The following is a 19435-nucleotide window of genomic DNA, read 5'->3' on the forward strand; positions in this document are numbered from 1 at the left end:
AGTCCAGAAAGAGGTTTACACATCCACATGCCAGAGTACAAAGGGGTCTTTCTTACAAATGGTGCTAGACCCGTTAGCGGTGCAAGATAAAAAGACAAGTCTTGACCTAAGCTTCCTGCCTTCCTTAAAACATTAACTCAAGTGGATCCTGAACGCAGATATAAGATGTAAGATAATACACAAGAGAAGCTATGGTCTAGGACTGAGTGCAGACTTCTTAGCTTTGGCACCAGAAGCTGACGTAGAAGAAGACAAATCAGTCGATCAGATCGCACAGGAATGAAAAACTCTTTCTCAAGAGCTTACTGAGGACTGCGGAGAGACGCTACAGACTTGTAGGAGACATGCACAAACTGCAGCCCTAACAAACGGGCTTCATCTAGGAGACGCAAGGGACTTCTGCACCCACCAGGAGATAACATACGAGGAAATGACTCCAGAGACATTTCATAGATATCCACATGTCTAGACATACGGAAATATGGTCAACACCATTAGTTGTCAAGGAGACAAAAATTCTAGCCACGATAAAATGTCTGTCACTATGCACGTATCAGAACAATTTTAATAAAAATAAGGACTCATGTGTCCCTGGTGGGAAGATAAAACAGAACAGGAGCTCTGGAAAGGACTTGGGTTTTCAGAGACTAAAGATCCACTAAAGATAACACTGGGTTCTTGGGCCTTCATCCTGGAGAGATGGAAATGCATGCTCACAGAAACCCTCTACACCACCACTCACAACAGCTTTTTATTCATAATATCCAAAAACGGAAAAAGCAAACAGTCAATGTTAAATCACTGCCCAGCATGCAAGAGCCTAGGATTTGATCTATAGCACGGTTAAAAAAAAATTAAATATGTTAAAGACACCATCCCCAAATCCAAACACCCTCTGCAGGAGAGGAGCTGAGCAGCCTGGCCCACCTACACCATGAACACCACTGAAGAGACTAACGGAGCTTGTGATGTAGAGGGAACCCGGCTGGGTTGGAGGATTGCAGGGAGGAAAACCAGCTTTGGGGTGCAGGTTGCCAGATCCACTTACAGAGAACAGCAAACTCCAAGTGTAGAAAAAAATGCCAAGCATAAGGACACGGAGGCACAGCCCTGGGTCTTGATCCTGGTCGTGGCTACATGAAAATCCAGATATAAGAAAGTTGCAGAGAACTCTACATAAGGCCAATGGAGCCAGCGTGTACCCAGAAGGCTGCACTCATACCTATTTCCTGTGTTGAGGGGGATGTGGTAAAGTATCAGTAGGACATGTTAAAATTTATTTCAAACATTTTTGGGTGTGTGATTTTCTGTGATGTGTGTGCTTGTGTGCACCCTGAGGCAGAAGAGGATGTCAGGTGCCAGGTTCTACTACTCTCCGTCTTATTCCCTGGTGATGGGATCTTGTATCTAAAACCACCAGTGATCCTCCCATGGCTGCCCATCACAGCACTGCACTAGCACAGAAGGTTCTAGACTCCTCTGGAAAAAAGACAACGGGGGTCAAACCTGTATGGAATGGGTCAGCTGCGGCAATGGTGCCACACAAGAAAATGTTAAGTACTTCTACTTTCTCATGGAACTCATGTAGCATGTACTTTCTCACACAGCATGTACTTTCGCATGTAGCATGCAATTTACTCTTAAAGCAAATAAGTCCTGCAACATGTAGCAGGACCTTCTGTGTGGAGAGCAATAAGGTGCCTAGTGACAAAACCCACAAGAGCCAGGTGCGGAGACGTGGACGTGCAGAAATGAGGGTCCCTATATCTTCACACGTGGCTCAGGACAGTTTTCAGTGCCCAACACGCATAACAGCAGGAGTGTTAAATGATGAGTGAGCAAAGGAGAAACTACAGTCATGAAAACACTGTTGTTGTTTGAAGGGGAAATGTCCCCGACAGGCTCCTGTGTTTGAACACTTGAACTCCAGCTGTGGGTGCTATGGATGAACACTGTAGAACCCTAGGGAGGTGGAACGTTGCTGGAGGAAATAGGTTGCTGTGGGTGGCCTTTGGGGTTTTATAGTTTGGCCCCACTTTCTGCCTACTCTCTGCTTCCTGATCTACTGATCTATGACACAGGAAAGAGTTTCAACTGCTCGCTCCAGCCACCACGCCTACTGCCATGACACACATTGTAGATTGTACCTTCTTGAACTGTACCTTCTTATGTTGCCTCTTCTCAAGTGCTTGATCACAGAAAAGGAAGAACAACTAATAGAGAAACTCAAAAGAAGATGGAAAAGAGGGAAGGGAAATGGACAAAGAAAAATCAAGACTATATAATTAAGTCTAATCACACAAATAATTATATTAAGTACAGTAGTTTAACCACCCTGTTTCAGAGGAAGAGAAAATGAAATTACATTAAAAAGCACAAAGACCAAGCTACATGGCTATAAACATATTTTACTTAATAAGATGTGAAAGGGTTAAAAGTTCAATCGTGAATACATAAATGCATACCTTGCTACACTCATCAAAAGTTAATGAAACCATAGCAGGATAATTCACAACAGAGTGTTTGCAGGGACAGGGATGGTGACCTCACAGAAACAAAAGTGTCAATTAATATGGAGCTCATATCAGCCCTAAACAACCTAAACAACTAACCAATGGGATTTCAAAATACACGATATAAGTCCCAGGAGAACTAAGCAAGCCTATATTATGAAGGTAAGCACCTTTTAACACGCAGATGGAACACGAGTTAGGAGAATGAAGACTTGGGCAGTGTTATCAAGAGACTTTAACTGGATTTCCAGAATGTTCCATCCAACTACATTCAACAGACTTTTTATTTTAATCTTATCAAGTGTTAAGAAGTTTACCAAGATAACCCATGTTCTGCCCTGTAAAATACGCCTCAATGACTATCAAAACTAAACATTGCATAAATGATGTTTGGAAATCTGAATAAACTTCAAACATTTGAAAAATATGTATACTTTCAATAGATTAAAGGGGTCAAGATGAAAATAGGAATGACTTTGGATTTCGAGAGATGAAAGTACATTTAGTAAGTAATAGGGAAGGAAGGCTTGAGGGAAAACCATGTCACCATAGACCTACATTGGCAAATCGGATCTTTGACTTCAGCTCCTATCTTTAGAAAGTACATGCTCTAATTTCTTCTCTGTTACTGGGATAAAACAATGACCAAAAGCAGCTTAGGGACAGAAAGGGTTCATTCCAGTGTACAGGATAGAGTTCATTGAGGGAACTGTGAGCCAGAACTCCAGGCAGAAACTATGACGAATGCAGCTTATTGGCTCACTTGCAGACTCGTGCTTTTCTTTTATACCCTAGGACTAGCTGCCTAGGAATGGTGCTGCCTACAGTGGGCTGGTCCCTGTATCAGTTGACAATCAAGACAAACCCCTACTGACAGTAGGAAATGAGAATGAAATAAGAAAGAGAGAGGATGAAAACCAACATCCATGAATGAAACTGGAAGTTGTAACGATACAATGTCTCACATCCTGGTAAGTGAGTGCAGAGCCAGAACAAGAAATAAAGAGTGGAAACAAAGTAACTGTGGGCAGCAGGTAGTGAGTGTACAGGACCCGCTTCCCAAATGATTCCTTCCTCTAACTAAGGAAGCCTTGGGATTTGATTGGAGGGGCCGATGCTTGCTCCTGTGGGAGAGCCGCACATTCAATTTAAGTTAATAGTTCAAGAAGAAGGAGGGTGGGAGCAGCCTAGGCTTCTTTTCCCTAAAGGACATTCTAAAGGTACGTTAATGATATATGGAATTTTCCCTAAGAGCATCTGCTCACTTAGCTGTTGACAGCTTTCTTTACAACATCCACACAATTTAATCTGTAGTCACGCTGGTCAGGGAAAAAAAAAAAAAAACAAAAACAAAACAAATGGCCAAGGTCCATGGTGAAAGAGAGGTCACAGCTGTGGATTCTCATAGTGCACTTTCTGCCAATAAAGTCTACAACTTACATGACATGGATAGATGCCCCAAAGGTCAGAAACTACTGACGGTCAGGCATGCCTCTAGCCCCAGCACTGTAAGGGTGAGGGGTGGGGTTGCTGGAGCTTCCTGGCTGCTAGTATGGCTCCAGGTTCAGTGAGAAAGCCTGTCTTGAGGGAACAAAGTATAGAGAGCTCGAGTAGGATCCCTAGTGCCCTCCACTGTTCTGTGTGTACATGGGTGTGTGCATGTCTGTACATACCAGGCACACACCACACACACATACCCCAACAAACAACAAAACCCATAAATAGCCACATAACACTGTAACTATTAAGGTAATTGAGTTTGTATTGAAAATACTCCCACAGAGGAAACCTCAGACATGGGTGGTTTTGCTGAGAGATTCCACTGAACTCCATGTAAACTTCTAAGGACTAAGGGTATGGGTGTGGGCATGTGTGGGCGTGTGTGTGTGTGTGTGTGTGTGTGTGAGATTAGTTTCAGTATGATGCTACAACCAGACAAAGGCACCAGAAGAGAAGCAAATGGCTTCTGTCAGAAGCAAAAGGCCACAGCACCATTTCTTGGGTCGTTGAGAGAAGTGAGGCAGGCTCGGATTGTGCCCGATGAATGAGGAGCTGAGGTGTAAGGATTCTCCACTCTGCAGCCCTACGTCTCTACCTGGGGTGTGTTTCCCTGCATCCTCTGCCAGTTTAGATCTTAAAGGGAGAGTGGAGGAGAGGCTGTGGAGGGTAGGGAGGAGCGGAGAAGGAGATGGGTGTGGGAAGAAGGATGCAGCGTGACTGGACATGCAGAGATTCCAGGGGTGCACACAGTTCCCAAGAAGGACTGCCCTTGTTCTCAGGTGGAGCCTAACATAAAAGATACCACAGTAAAACTTTACGTAAAGGGAGACTACAAACAGCAACGTCCCATTAAGCACACTGTATTTTAGTTCAATTTTCTTTGGACTGGGACTTGACATTAAAAAAAAAAAAAAAAGAAAGAAAGAAAGAAAACTAACACAGCAGTCTTCGCTTGTTGGGGCATAACACTTGCTGAGTACCAGGGAGGACCCGGCCATCGGCTTCTGAGGAGGTCCTGCACTTCAGAGACTGGGCAATGCAGGTTTAGGGTGTGCTGCTGGTAAAATTGTGAGAGCTGAACACCTGGGAAGAACACAGTCCTGGGACTTGGCCGACACCAAGCTGGGGGTGACACCTCTACTGCTGGATACCAACCCAAATGTCCTGCCTGGACCTTGGTCGAGGTTTACAAGTGTTTCCTTTGTCACTTGAAAAAATTCACAAATCACAGAGACAGCCGAGGAGTTTTTTTGCAGGGGAATTCTGTCCTTTCCCTATAGGCAGGGACACTAAAGTTTTGTCAAGAAGCCTTAGGAATTGAAGGAAGTGGAGTTAGTCACTTGGAGAGTCAGGGCATGTGAGTTGGAGTGAGGGGAGGGGAGTCCCAGAAACATGAGGGCCACAACAGGTCTCAGGCAGGTGATATCCTTAGCTGGGACTGAGAAGAGAGGTGTAAGCTCAGGCTTGGTGAGGATTGGAGGCCCCTGGTAGTCCCCTGCAGCTCCTTGGCAGGCATTCATGGTCACATTAGAGTCCTGGGAGCAGGTCACTTCTGTCCTGTACAGAGATGAGCATGACTGGCTGGTTCAGGATGCATCTTGGGCCAGTCCCTCCTTGGGGTTGTAGCATGTCACATTCTACTCCCCCTATGGTGGCTGTGCTGGTGACCCTGGCTCAAGACACACCCTGGATCACTAAGTTCACTGACACGCAGTGTGTGATTGTTGCTCATCATGATTTCTATGGTGCTTGATCCACTTCTTATCATGCCTCTCTGCTCCTTGATAGCCCGTTCTCAGAAACCCATCTGGCAAACAGCACTGCTGCTCTACGGCAGGTCCCCGGTCCCAGAGGACAAGGCCTGCCCTTTGTTGCAGCACACAAAGCTCTGCAAGTCCCCAGACTGTCACCTCTCTGCCTACATGCAGCACACACCTCAAAAGTTGATGACTTCACAGGACTATCCTTACTAGGTAGAGGGTGGGGCTTGGCAAGGCCAGGTGGTCCCTGATCTCCTGAGTCCACTAGGAAGGTCCAACTGTGGTCAGCGAACCTGAAGCTTGCTTGCTAACCCTTTCTTTGCCCACTGTCTTGGCTGGTGTCTGCTGACCCTCGGCAGTGTTCACCTTCATATAATCTTCTTTAGGATCCAACTTGTTCAGCGCATAGTGCCTGGTTCCTCCATGAGCGTCCTCCATAACCACGGGAGGAAGTTGTCCTGCCCTCTCTGAGTCTGGCATCTCTGGGTGTCTGGTTTACAGTATTTCTTCAAGAGGTAGCTCTAAGCTGACCCATTCCCAGGGAGGGGTATAGGCCTTCGGGAGGTAAGATTAGCTGCTGTGGGGTTTCTTTCAGCTCCCCCTTCCCCACTAAACGCTCTGCCCCTGTGGGTGTTTGTCCAGTCTCCTGACTCACCACTACTCAGTTTCTCTGCATGAAGAAACAGAACTGGGAGAATCTCCTTAAAGATCACCAGTTAGATCTCTGCCTACAGCATTGTCAATGGCATCCAAGCATGGGCCACAGAAGGCCAGACCTGGAGCCCACAGAGAGGTTGTGCACACAGCTGTCCAAACCCAGGCTTCAGTGTGCATAGAGGGGCTGTGGGTACACCCGTCCACACTAAGGCTCCAGTGTCCACAGACAGTCTGTGGTTTCAGCTACCCATACCCTGGCCCCGGTGTCCAAACAGGGGTTGTGGGTGCAGCTACCCACACCCAATCCCCATTGTCTCCATAGGGCTGTGATTCACACTTTGTACTTGGACAATGCCGGAGGCAACACCATGGGCTGGAGCCACAGTCAGCCTTGGTTCCTGGGAGTTCAGAGCTCCACTGTTGCCTCTGAAGACAAATGTCTAGGAAGATAGGGAAAGTATTGGCAGCTGAGTGGACCTGAAGCCAATGGTCATAGGTAGGGCCACAAATCTCCCCTTCTCCAGCCAGTGAGTGGTGACAAAACTGGAACAAGTCTCTCTGAGCACAGTGTGGCGGCTTTTATCTGTGATAGGCAGTGTGAGCGTAGGGTGTTTCTGAGAATTGGTGGTGGATGGAGAATCTAGATCATCTGCAAACCAACGTCCAGGTCTCAAGGGTTAAAGCCAGATACTTGGTGTGAGTAATGCCCTTGTCCTGAAGAAGTCTGTGGCAGTGGCAGAGTCACCGCTGAGAAAGATGGCTGGAAAGAAGGATGGTAGGAGCAGGTGGGGCTCGGCTTCTCATTAGGCCAGGCTAGACCCGGTGACACCAACGGGGAGATGGCGTGATAGTGAAGCAGACAACCACGGTCCTTTTACTCACGCCAGCCTCAGAGAATCCCATTTGAGTTTCCTTGTCTGTAGAGAAAGGGACAGCTACTGGCCATGGCAGAGCTGCAGCTAGCAGCTTACTGTTGTGTGCGTTGTGAGAAGACCCCTGTGTGCCATCAGACAGAGGGTGCAAGCGTCATGTCTGAAAGCCTGCTGGTTATAGGGCCAGCGGAGGTGAGGACACTTTTAAATGACACCACCTAGAAACAGAGAGCACTGTGAACCTCACGAGGAGAGCGCAAGGCCTGGGTTTCCTCCTTTAGCCATCGCTACAGTGACTGTCATTTGAGGACGTTTTTACTCCGGGCTTGCTCCTCCCTGCTCTGGAAGTCTTTGCCATGGTTCCTTTCTCCACTGTGTTAGTTTGTGTATGAAGTAGGCATGTCACCAGGGGCTCAGCTGGCACCATACGAATGACTCACAGAGCTCTGTGGTTCCAGCTTCCCGGCAGAAACCCTAGAAGGGCCAGCTCCGCTGAGAGTCCTCACAGGCAGTCTAAAGGCCTGCTTTCTCGGCTTCTGTCTAAGCAAACATTCAGTCATCTTTGACCTAACTTAATTTTTTTGGCATAAAGAATTATAAATATGATGTGCTTCACATGTGTAATTCCAAATTAGGTTAGTGAGCTGGGTCTGTCTCGGGGATGGATGATTTAAAGAGTCCTGTAAACTTGCATTCAGTTGCCATGTGACCAGGGGCTCTCCTCCTCAGCATCTGCCCCAGAGCTGAGAGCACACATGTGTGAGCATTCACAATAGCAGTGCTCACGTGTGTGAGCATTCACAATAGCAGTGCTCACGTGTGTGAGCATTCACAATAGCCGTGCTCACGTGTGTGAGCATTCACAATAGCCGTGCTCACGTGTGTGAGCATTCACAATAGCCGTGCTCACGTGTGTGAGCATTCACAATAGCCGTGCTCACGTGCGTGAGCATTCACAATAGCAGTGCTTACAGAAGCTGGAGGTGAAGAGCAGCCAAGACTGCCTGTGGGGAATGAGAAAGTGGCATGGGGTGTGTGTGTGTGGGGGTGTACAGTGCAGGTTGCGTGGCTCCGTGGGCATGGGCACAGCACATTGACAGGGACTATCTTGTATCCACACTTCAGAGATGAGCCAGGCTCACAGGACAATGTGGTGTAAGCCCATTTATGTCAACCAAGCCAGAAAATCTACTGAGGACATGCTCCTGAGGACCCAGTAGTCCCAGGTAAGCTGAGGTCTCTCCTAGCTTCCCCACCCCCATCCTGAGAATAGCAGTTTTGCTCTGGGAGATAAGAGGGATGCACACAACTGCCCTGGTAGTGTTCCTGCTGACCTGCTCAACCTGCTTGCTTCAAGGGAATCTAGGGATTCCACAACATTTCCTCAGTGACTAAAATCAACGAAAAAGGTTCAAAAACCCAATAATGTTATTTATAGAAACCCAGATTCCTGGGCAGAGTTCACCCATTATTTTGTAAATCTGTGTGCATTTGGAGAGATATAAACATTTACTGTTTGGATTGGGGGAAGTGGGAATGTATACAACATACGCCGATCAGGGCAGCACCCAGCACTGGCTACCTTGCACAAAACCACTATCCTCAAAGGCCAGCTGGGCCAGTCCCCAGAACAGCAGGGGGACAGGCAGCTTCAGAGTTGTTCTGCACACACACAAGTCTGTTGCTGCTTAGACCCAGAATTCTGGACCCAAGCCTCACCACTCACTCACAGATCAAAGGCTCTGGATATAATAAGCTGTCCGTCTCCTCCCGCATCACCCTCTGCTGGGCAGGCCCTGTGAGCTTGCGGCAAAGCTGACTTCTAATAACCCCGAGGTAGCATCCTGGGATTATCCAGATGAATACATACGAGTTTCGTTAGTTACCTTACAGGTGATTTCTGTAGTATGTAAGTCACTCTGTAAACCTCCTTGCTAAGGAGCCAAGGATTCTGGGATTGGAGTCCTGGAGGAAGAATATTGTTTTGGAGACACTTAAAGTTGTTAATACTAATGGCAGCCCCGTGTACCCGTGATCTGTGAGAATCTCAGTAGAGTTACTTACCAGAGCTTAAAGAGGGGTCGTGTGGGGAAGAGACGTGCAGCAGTGGAGCAAGTGGAGAGGGAAGGCCCTGACTATGTCATCTGAAGCCCACACACTCTCCCGCTAAAGCAACACGAGAGCATGTGGGTGGTCAGAGCCTCACCCAGAATCTCTCTCCGAGTGAAAGTATTTTGGCTTTAAGCAGAAGTTCCCTCCCCACCTAGCCTGGGTGAGCGGTTTTTTTTTTTTGTTTTGTTTTGTTTTGTTTTTTTTTTGTTTGTTTTTGAGTGCTTTGTTTACAATGCCCAGAGAACACCACCAAAGAGCAAGACACACTTCTTTCTTCCTGTGTTTAGATGACACAGAAACAGCCAGAGCCATGTTGCAAAGCACTTGTTACAGAGCCCCATGCTCGCTCACAATGTAGCAGAGCGACCCACAACCACTCTCACATAGACTGCCCAGCAAAAAAAAAAAAAAAAAAAAAGGAAAAAAAGAAAAAAAATACTGCTTTATTGGATTCATCTCCTAACTACAAAGATAGCTGACACAAATATCAAACGCTTGCTTTCAGATGACAGTCTACTAAGAATGGTTCATGCAACTCCATGATGCTAATAAACATGGGGTACAGACGAGAGGCAGGCGGGAGGCAGCCTGCAGGCGGCCAGGAGCTATGTGTGTACAAGGCAGTTCGCGCCAGCTCTTCACAGTCGTGCGAAATCATTCAGTATGCTTTCAGACAGTTGTTTCTTTCTGTGCGTTGGGAAAGGTAAGCCACCATCATACAGACTGACAAAAATTTTAAAGATGCATCTTCCTGTGAGAGAGCTTTTCCTGTCATGAGTCCATCTGTCTGGGAGTAACTTAAAACTTCCAGCCACAGGTGCAATTCAGGCGTGTTCCATAAGGGGGCATTAACTCCTAAGGCACGATCATTAAACATGTTTTAATTAAACCATGCTTTTTTTGGTTATAAGAAATAATAGGTCACTGCTAGTAACTGAAGTAAGCAGCTAATTACACAGAGCAGACACCAGCTTATCTGTTACCAGTAACCAATCTGAAAACGCACAGTTCACAGATTGCAGTTAGAAACGTTGTTTTTTTTGGTAATTGTTTTCTTAGATGAAGCAGAGAGCTATAAGGCTTCTGTGAAAGAATAATCTTATAATTGAACAAATATACTACACTCATTCTGTAATGGTTATTTACAACCACTTTCAGATTTTGCCATTTGGTAGCTGATGGGCATTTGAGCACAGCTCTGGAGTGCTCAGTCACTGCGTGAGGCAAGAAAAGGCCACCTGCCTGTCCAGAGGTAGACCCTGATGGAAGGAAAGACCATGATGGTGGGAAGCCGGTTCTGGACTCTGAGGTGCACTCTCAAGGTGGATACTGGTTATTGCTAACATGGAAGGAAGGCCCCTGGTGGGCACAGACTGCTCATTGCCACCTCTGTCCTTGGATATCTATACATAAATATATGCCTATATGTACATGCATGCAAACACAAGCTCTGTCCTGTAGCAGGCAGGTTTTGTTCTGTCCAGGACCCTGCCTTGTGCTGTTCGACTTCCTTCACTATGTTCGAAGCTGGATTGAGAACAAGAATCCTAGCATGCTATTATTAACAGACCTGTGGTTTCAGTCACACAGAGGAGGGGGCTGACTATGAGAGAGCCAAGAAGACAGGCTGGAAGACCTCTAAAATGCACTGGATAAGGCAGGCAAATTGTGTAGGGCAGCCAGAAAAGCTAGAGATACGCAGGAGGCTCTTCAGAATCCTATCAATTAATACAAAAGATAAAACCTCCTAAGGAAGTGTTCTTTAATAGCTTTGGCTCCCACAAATACTCTCATGGTAGAAAATTCAGTGCTCACTTCCATATGCCCTGGTGTGGTCAGACTAAATAAGGCACTTCCAGTGTTTTGATCCAGTGGGCAGGAGGGTCAGGCTTGGGGACAGTCTGCCACACGGTGGACCAGCGTCTGCCCCTGGCCTCACTGACCAGCCCTTCTCGTTCCTTGAGATGGTGTTTCTTTCAGGAGATGCAGTGGGCCCTCTCCTGCTCCTCCGTCCCTGTTGGAGAGCTACTTCTTCAGACATAAGCTCCTAGCGTTCCGTTCGTTCGGTAAGTTGGGATTTCTGAGTGGTACCAGATGTGGGTCCAGTTTATCTCATCAAAGTCTCGCTTGCTGAAGCGCGGTTGTCTGCACTGAGCCAACTCCTCACAGCTTCTGCCAGCTCCGATGTGCTGAATTAGGAGTGGGGGATCGTGCTGGAGAGGTCGTTACGTATGATCTCATTTACTGCAAGAAAACGAGAGGAGAGACTATTAGGGAAATGGTACCTTACTGCCAGCCTCCAAGTCAATAGCAGGGGTGCCAACAACTACATTTCTAATGGGTTATATTCCTTCTTCAGGACGGGAGTCAACTCCAGGATGTTCCATAAGTTTGTAAAACAAAACATTGACACACCATAACATCTCCTGGAATGTGCTCAGTGGGGGAGACAGAGGTACTGAGACCTACCATGGCCGTGGGCCTCCCTTTGTTTGGGGTACTTCATTTGTTTTTCTGAAGAGGGTTAAGTCACACTGGTTCCCCACAGGCCAGTGATGGCCACTATCAGCGTGTGATTTTTGGCAGATGGACAGGAAATGAGAGAAGCTAGCTAGCAAACAGCACAACATCCCTCCCTCTCCACCCTGCCTCTCTCTGCCCAGCCACCTGATCCACACTGAGATAGGAAATGTCACTGGGTGGCTGTCACCACGTCCCATTTTTCTAACAGAGTTGGAAGGCAGGGCACCCATGCTGACGTCACGGAACCGCCTGGGCTTCCCTTCCCCATGGGCTGGAGCCCCCGCCTGCACCTAGATAAGCCCCTGGAGCTCACCCTCGGAGGCCCCAGCCTGTCTGAGGACGCTTCCTGGAGCCATCAGGGGGCGTGCGCTTCATCGCCACTCCCTTCCCTAAGCTGCCTTTCAACACCCCTTCCTCAGCAATAGTTTTAAGAATAACAATAACAGAACGCAGTTGGGGGAACCAGGAATTGTGTCATGAGAACTGATAGCAGGAGGAAGCCTGGCGGCTCGCCCCAAAAGGGCTGCCTGGCAAGAGACTTATAACCGCGAGGCTCCCTGTACCAGGGCCACCGCTCCAGGACGCCCCGGTGGGTTTGCTGCTCCTGGGACTGTTCCCTCAAAAGTCACACTTACAGATAGGAACCATGGCTGCTTCCTGGTCAGCTTCTTGGGGATGGGGTGGGGCAGCGGGCACTCCTGGGCGCCTCTGTGGAGCTCCAGGATTGATCCTTGACCACAGCACCAAGCGCACTGTGGAGAGGGCCCACCCTTTGGTGTGGAAAATACCAGAAGGCAGGCACGCTCCCTCTGGCCCTGTGACTTCTCAGCCACTAATGAGGAATAACAAGACCCAGGTGCTCACAGGCTGGTCTGGGACCAGCAATCAGGACTCAACTTGTCCCTGGAGTGCGCCCTGGGAGCTCCTTAGCTACCAGCATTTTCCATGATACTGGAGTGTGGGTGCGGGGCGTCTGCACAGCCCTGAGAAGCAGCTAGGCAGCAGGGACCCCAGGAGGACCAAGGGTTGTCTGCTCTGTGCAGTACACGCCACTGTCACAGGGCTCTCCTGAGGCCCTCCTGAGTCCACGCGGCGTTTCTCACTCGTCTCTTGCCAACCTCTTGAGCTTCATGTTTGGTTCCCCAGCAAAGGTCAGGGATACCCGGCATTAAGAGGCGGTTAGCTCTTCTTCCCCTTCCACTAGCACAGCCCTCCTTGTAAGAGGCGCCTGTTTAATTTATATTCAACTTCTTCAGAGTCAAATCAAAGAAGAGCTGACAAAGAAAGACCACATATTTCATTTCTTTAGGGGCTCTCTCTCTCTCATGGTGAAAAAATGACTTGCTTGAAATTAGGATTTCTCGGGGCCAAGTCAGAAGGGCTTAGCTACTTGATGAAGCACAGAGCTATGTGCAGAGGCTCTCTGTGTGGAGGTGGAGACAAGCCGCAGCAACCTCCACTGTGCCACACCCATCTTTGTTCCGGTGACAGCTTCGTCTGACTGCCAGGGAGCCCCATTTGTCTCACACTGTCCCCAAGCTTTGAGAGCACCAGGACTCTGAGTGGACAAGCACTCTCACCTGGGGCTCTGGACTGTCTCTGAGCAGCAGGTGGACATGTGGGGCTGGGAAAGATGTGTGTAGAGTATGAAATGCCAAGACTAGGAGCAGAGCCGTGGTTCAGAGGCAGAAGTGGTTTCATGTGCTCCAGATACATTTTAACTGGACGCTGTGCAAGAAGCCAGACATCATTCAAACATACTACACGGAGAGAACCGGCATTGTGCTGCCCATTTAAGTGGTAGGACTGACGGACCAACAGACTGATCCTCCCATTAGCGGTGCTTAATGGTGAAGGGGAGTCTGAAGAATAGTAACAAGAGAAGGAGGTGTGAAGAGAAAGGTTGAGACAAATGAGGCAAGCCTTCGGTGTAGTGACAAGAAGGGGGGGGGGTGTGAGGAGCAACGGTGGTGAGGAGTCATCCAGGAAAGCATGAGGAGTGACAAGGTAGGGTGGCAGGGGCTGAACACAAGGCTCGGGGAGTAAGAGGGCTTACTGCTCAAGTGTGAAGACTGGAGTTCAAATCCTCAGCACAGCACACACATGTTAAAGAGCCAGGTGTGGCTGTGTACCTGTAATCCCAGCAGTGTGGAGTACAGGGTCAGGAAGATCACAGGGGCTGGATAGCTGCCAGTCAAGGTCAGGTGATAGGACCCTATTTCACAGGAGTGAGGTGGAGATGAAGAGGGATGCCCTAATCTTCCTCTGGCCTCCACACATGCCATAGGCATGCACCCAAACACACATTTTATCTCTCTGTTTTTCTCTCTCTCTCTCCACACACACACATATCCTTGTCTCTGTCTTTCTGTCTCTTTCTCTCACACATACATACACATATACATCTTTGTCTCTCTCTGTTTCTGTCTTTCTGTCTCTCTCACACACACATATACATCTTTGTTTCTCTGTCTCCCTCTCTGTCTCTCTGTCTGTCTCTCTGTGTCTCTGTCTCTCTGTGTCTCTGTCTCTCTCTGTCTCTCTCTCTCTCTCTCTCACACACACAGACACACACACACACACAGAGGAAGGAGGAGGAATGTTGCTGATGAGAGAAGAGTGAGTCTGAGAAACACTAAGATATAAGACACAAGAAACTCTGAGGAATCAGGAAAATTTAAGAGAGAAGCCTGGGGGATCGAACAATGGGAAGAGGGAAGTCTGAGGAGTAACTGTGTGGCCTGAGGTAGGCGGTGGTGGCCCATGAGAGATGGTTGAGGATGTGGTAACAATGGGGCAAAAAGGTCCGCAGAGCAATCACGATGGATGGGAATTCTGAGGGATGAGGATGACGGGCGGTCAGGCATTGAGCAGAGCAGCTGAGACGCTTCTGGGCCTGACAAGACCACAAGAAGTGGCTTTGAAGGTAAAAGAGGAAGACACATGAGGTGTGGGCTTTCCCCTGCTGTCCACTGGGGCACCTGAGCCTCCAAGGGAGAGCCCTACTGAGAGATGGGAAATTACTCAGTGGTCGTCAGACACACGGGTCCCCAGCTGGAGGCAGCAGTCAGCCACCTAATGTCTACTGGGCTTTCTTGTTTGGGGCTGAACACGGAGTTCTCAGGAGAGCTCAAGGCCTGTCGCTGTGCACCTGTTGTCTGGGTTCTGGTCACTGACCAGCTTGCCTGTCCCGACGCTTGTGGCTAGAAGTCCACCCCACTGTTCTCATCCCACCGTTCCCCTGACTTGCAGTGTCTAGTTAGGATCGTGCTCACACAAACATGCTCACACAAACATACGCCACAGTAAGACATTCCCCAGAGCTGCCTACGAGACTGAGTGGGACGTTGAAGATGGACACCTGCTTTCTAATGGCATCCCATTCTACAGGGAGAGAGAGTGCTGCAACCATGAAATAAACACCACACGGCTATTTATACAACATGTCCGTGAAGTCACCTGTACTTTCATTTTATAGGTGGGTAAGGGACACGCTGAGGTGGTATGGTTAACAGATGGCTGACCAATGACCGACACCCCTCTATTCTTTTCCTGACCAACCACTGACCCCCCATTCTTTCCCTGCCACCACTTTCTTTTCCATGAGGTCACCACCCCGGGTCCCTGTCAGCCCACGTCTCCCTGGTTCTGCTGGTCCCCTGGGGTGGCTTTCTCTCTGATACAGCTGTGGTGATGACACCCACGAGTTCCCACCGTGTCTTCTCCCCACTGATAATTTCCATCTTCTTATTCAGCTTTTCCACTAACACGAAGGCTTCTCTTTATAGAGGTGTTTTGAACTGCAGGTGACATGTGACCCTTGCGACTTGCCTGAAAGAGGAACCTCTGCTCACTTAGTCAGATGTCCCCTAACAGGATGTGGCAAACTGTTAGACCACAATTCAATTTAATAAGTAAGAAGGTTTTTTCCCTCATATTTGATTTTCTCTAAAATGCTCCTAAGGTGGAAACTATTGTTTTTTTTTTCTCCCTCTAAAGTATGCGTGTGGCACTGTGAGTTGGTACCATAACCTGGGATGTGCCCACAGGCTGTGTGTGTCCCTACTCATCACATCTACACACCCACACTCTCACCCTCCCCTGCGTGCATGCCTGGAATTGAGAGAAACGGAAAGTCAGCAATTTTTTTTTTCTTCAAGTATAAAAACTAAAGAGTTGAGAGTGCAGGCATAGCTCTCTGCCTGTGCTGGTAGCCCCTGGAAATCTTAAAGAAGTTCTGAGCCTCACACAGGGGCTTCTTGGCTGTGCAAATCACCTGCCAGGCAGAAAAAAAGTCCTCAAGTGAGGTAGAGTCCTCCTCAAGTGAGGTAGAGTCCTCCTCAAGTGAGGTAGAGTCCTCCTCAAGTGAGGTAGAGTCCTCCCCAAGTGAGGTAGAGTCCTCCCCAAGTGAGACTACTGTGCTTGCTCACAGCTACTGTCATCTTTTTTTAAAATTATTACTATAGAGCACTTTCAGGTGCCCAAGAGAGCCAGATCTTTGGTCACTTGTGGGTTTGTATGTAACTATAGATAAGACTGTAAGCCAACCAATATTCCCAAGAGCAGACACATGGCTGCCTCTAGCTCGGCCTCTGAAGGAGAAAGATTTTCGGTAAAGTCTCTGAATTCCTGGTTTCTAGAGTCGAGGGAGGGCCTTACGTTGTCGTCGAGCTTTAAGGAATGAACAATTATTTTGGCTGTCATGTTTCACTTTTTGGGGGGGGGGTCTAGGCTCCTGTCTGTACTGGGGAGGGGAGGTGCTTGCAGCAATCATCTGAGAGAAAAGGGCAGATATAAAGTAACCAGTTTGAACCATTGTTCTTTTACGGAGAGATTCCAAAGAAGGTCAAGTGGTTATTGTTGCCAGTGATGATGCTGTGGCCCCTGGAGCTGGAGCTGGAGCTGGGTCTGTGCTTCCCACAGCCCATGCACGGAGTCCCCCCAGCTCACCACTTCTGCTGCCTGTGTTCCCGCGCAAAGTCCACAGGGTTAGATGAGAATTTTAAAAAGTCCACTGCAGCAGGAAACTCAGGAAAAGCCTAGATTGGTGGCTCAGGGCCCGCTGAGAAAGTGACAGAGAGCAAAAGGGGGTACAGGCTTCTGAGATCCTGTGGCCACTTCCACCCTCCCAATTCTCTCTCCCTATCCCCTATCTTCAAGGTTTTAACTTGCAGAGCTCCCCAAGGCACAGAGTTCCGGTCCTCTTTCCCTGCCAACTGCATCTCTTAAACTGGAACAAAGCACAGAGCGCCTGCCGTGCCCCTTATTGCCAGCTCATGGTGACCTCTGATGGGCTAAAAAGCTGGGGGCATTGGTTTGTTTTACTCAGCTCTCCCATGCTTAGGTCAAAGGTAGGCAGACTGAGGTAGGCAATCAGAGGACCACATGAAGCCCGAGCTGTCAAACAGTTCTAGAGTCGGCATCTCTCTTCTACTGGGCAGACAGCCAGTGAACAAATGCACCCCAGAGATGCAGGTAGTTAAATTGGTGCTGAAGAGAATATGTTGCTAGCATCCTCTCTCATGAACTTCATTCGCACTGCTGCAGTGTGGAGGGGTTAAGTCCGGCGGGTACACTCCTTGGTGTGAACAGTCGGGAATGAATTTGAAGGAAGCTGAAACGAAGGCTCTCACTGTACCGGATCCCACCATTTCTCAGTGGGAACACCCCTGCTTCCTGCCTCATTTTAAAACTTGACATCTTCTCCAGATCTGCCCTTTGAGGGCTCGACTCAGTCCACCTCACACACCTTAGCAACAGTCCTGCAAACTGGCAACATAGGTGTCTGCTGTGGGACTCCACAGAGAGCAGCAAGGATCCCACTGTGAGTTGCAGCAGAAAGTAATGGTCCCGGAGGAAAGCCTGAGCTCTGACGTCTAGTGTATCACCGAGATGCAGGATGTCCTGTGACCAGAATAGGGGTATGAAAGAACCCCAGGAAGAAGGTGATACCTTAAGCCCACCATATGCCTGTGCGAAAATACCCTGGCACTGTTTGTAGTAAGCACAGCCCTACCACAGATCTCCTGAGGGCGCCTACAGGCTAGGTGGGGCCTCATTCAAACTCCAGTAACCAGTGCGAAGACCTTTCTTCAGAAAACCTGCCCTGGGCCTGGGAAAACAGCGCTGGGAGGTGTGGCAGTGAAGGAGGCCGCAGCTGGCACCAGGCTCCCCCCACCCCTTTTGTTTTAAAATATCCTTCAGGCATCTAATGGAGAAAGAAATGGCGCCCGAGTGAACGTCTCCAATCAGGGGTGATGGCTGCCTGCTTCCACTGCCTCGCTTCCCTCCTAAGTCATCTAATGTCCTCGAGTGGCCACCATGTATGGGATGACCAACTCATGAGGCTCATCTTGTGTGGCTCTCAGGAGCCATCCTATGTCACTACGAATCTAACTTGGAAGACAAACCCTAGTGGTCAGGCTGTCTGGTCCTCAAGTGGAGAGGGAAGGTAAGACAGGTGGGAAGTTGCCCATGGGTGTTCAGCTCCCAGACTGTCATGGGACGAGTGGTTGTGACTCCTCAGTGACTATAAGTATTTTCCAGGACAAAATGGTGGCGCATGCCCACCGCACTCATCCAAGTCCTCGGCTACAGTCACAAGGGTGCTAGTGTTCTTTGGTGAATTTTTCTAGTTGCTGACTGTCATGGGGAAAACGGAAAGGCCCCGGCAGAGGATTGGAAGTCACAAGGTCTGAATCGAATGCAAAGCAGAACCAAACCGCACTCCACAGCCAAGTCTGCGCACAGGGCTCAAAATGGCCACCCAAAGACTGTCAGCCTCCCCTTGGGCTTGCATATGTTATCCTCCAGACTCCTAGCTGTGTACGGACATGTGTGTCTTGGTTATCAGAGCAAACATCCGTGCTTGGTTTTCAGGTCAGTGCTAAGGTTAGCTTTGTAAGCCTCTTTCTTGTCAGACGCAGCCATGAGATCTGGGCAAACTGGGAAAACGGTGATTTGGCAGAGCTGAGCCGCCTTTACCTGGCCACCCACATGCCCACGAATTCCATTTGTCCCTCTTTCTTGGTGGGACTGTCTGAAGCTGAGCAGCGACCCAAACTCATTAAGAGGCCAGTTGAATTCCACCGCGCTGAGGAGGGGGCCGCCCACAGCCTGGGGAATGAGGAACCGGGAGAGACAGGTAAAAACATTTTGGGTGATATTCAGATGCCTAATTCTCACTCTCAGACACTAGATTCAAACGTAAAGAATTAGAATTCTGGTTCGTCAACTTCAGGCCATGTGATGCAGTTGCCTTCGCATTTAAAACGTTTAATTAACATAGATAAGGGCCATGCTTTTTCAAACCAAACCAAACTCCACAGCTGTGGTAGCCAAACACTTTTCTCTGCTAACACAGACATTGCTCACTTAGTGACACAATGCCTGCCCCTTCAGCAGTGACCCTGGCTCACTGGAAAGGAACAGTGAGTGACTCCAGCCTCAGGAACCCAGGGCACAAAGCCAGGACCCTCAGCAGGGCCATCTGCAGGCA

At 48.7% G+C, this 19435-nt stretch overlaps 1 protein-coding gene and 1 long non-coding RNA gene across 5 annotated transcripts in view; both read right to left on the bottom strand.

The window, feature by feature from the left end:
• Gm41790 (predicted gene, 41790) overlaps positions 1 to 9442 on the bottom strand; it is a 33988-nt gene extending 24546 nt beyond the window's left edge. The window contains exons 1-2 of the long non-coding RNA NR_168126.1: positions 9367 to 9442; positions 9189 to 9267 (exon numbers count right to left, since the gene is read on the bottom strand). This is a non-coding gene — a long non-coding RNA (predicted gene, 41790). The remainder of the gene's footprint in view (positions 1 to 9188; positions 9268 to 9366) is intronic.
• Positions 9443 to 9837: 395 nt separating this feature from the next.
• Nfatc1 (nuclear factor of activated T cells, cytoplasmic, calcineurin dependent 1) overlaps positions 9838 to 19435 on the bottom strand; it is a 106867-nt gene continuing 97269 nt past the window's right edge. For all 4 annotated transcript variants that reach the window (NM_198429.2, NM_001164110.1, NM_001164111.1 and 1 more), the window contains exon 10: positions 9838 to 11658. In NM_198429.2, coding sequence (NP_940821.1) covers positions 11656 to 11658 — 3 coding nt within the window. In that variant the 3' untranslated portion in view covers positions 9838 to 11655. The remainder of the gene's footprint in view (positions 11659 to 19435) is intronic.

This window comes from Mus musculus, chromosome 18, assembly GCF_000001635.26.
Source record: "Mus musculus strain C57BL/6J chromosome 18, GRCm38.p6 C57BL/6J".
Taxonomy (NCBI): Eukaryota; Metazoa; Chordata; class Mammalia; order Rodentia; family Muridae; genus Mus; species Mus musculus.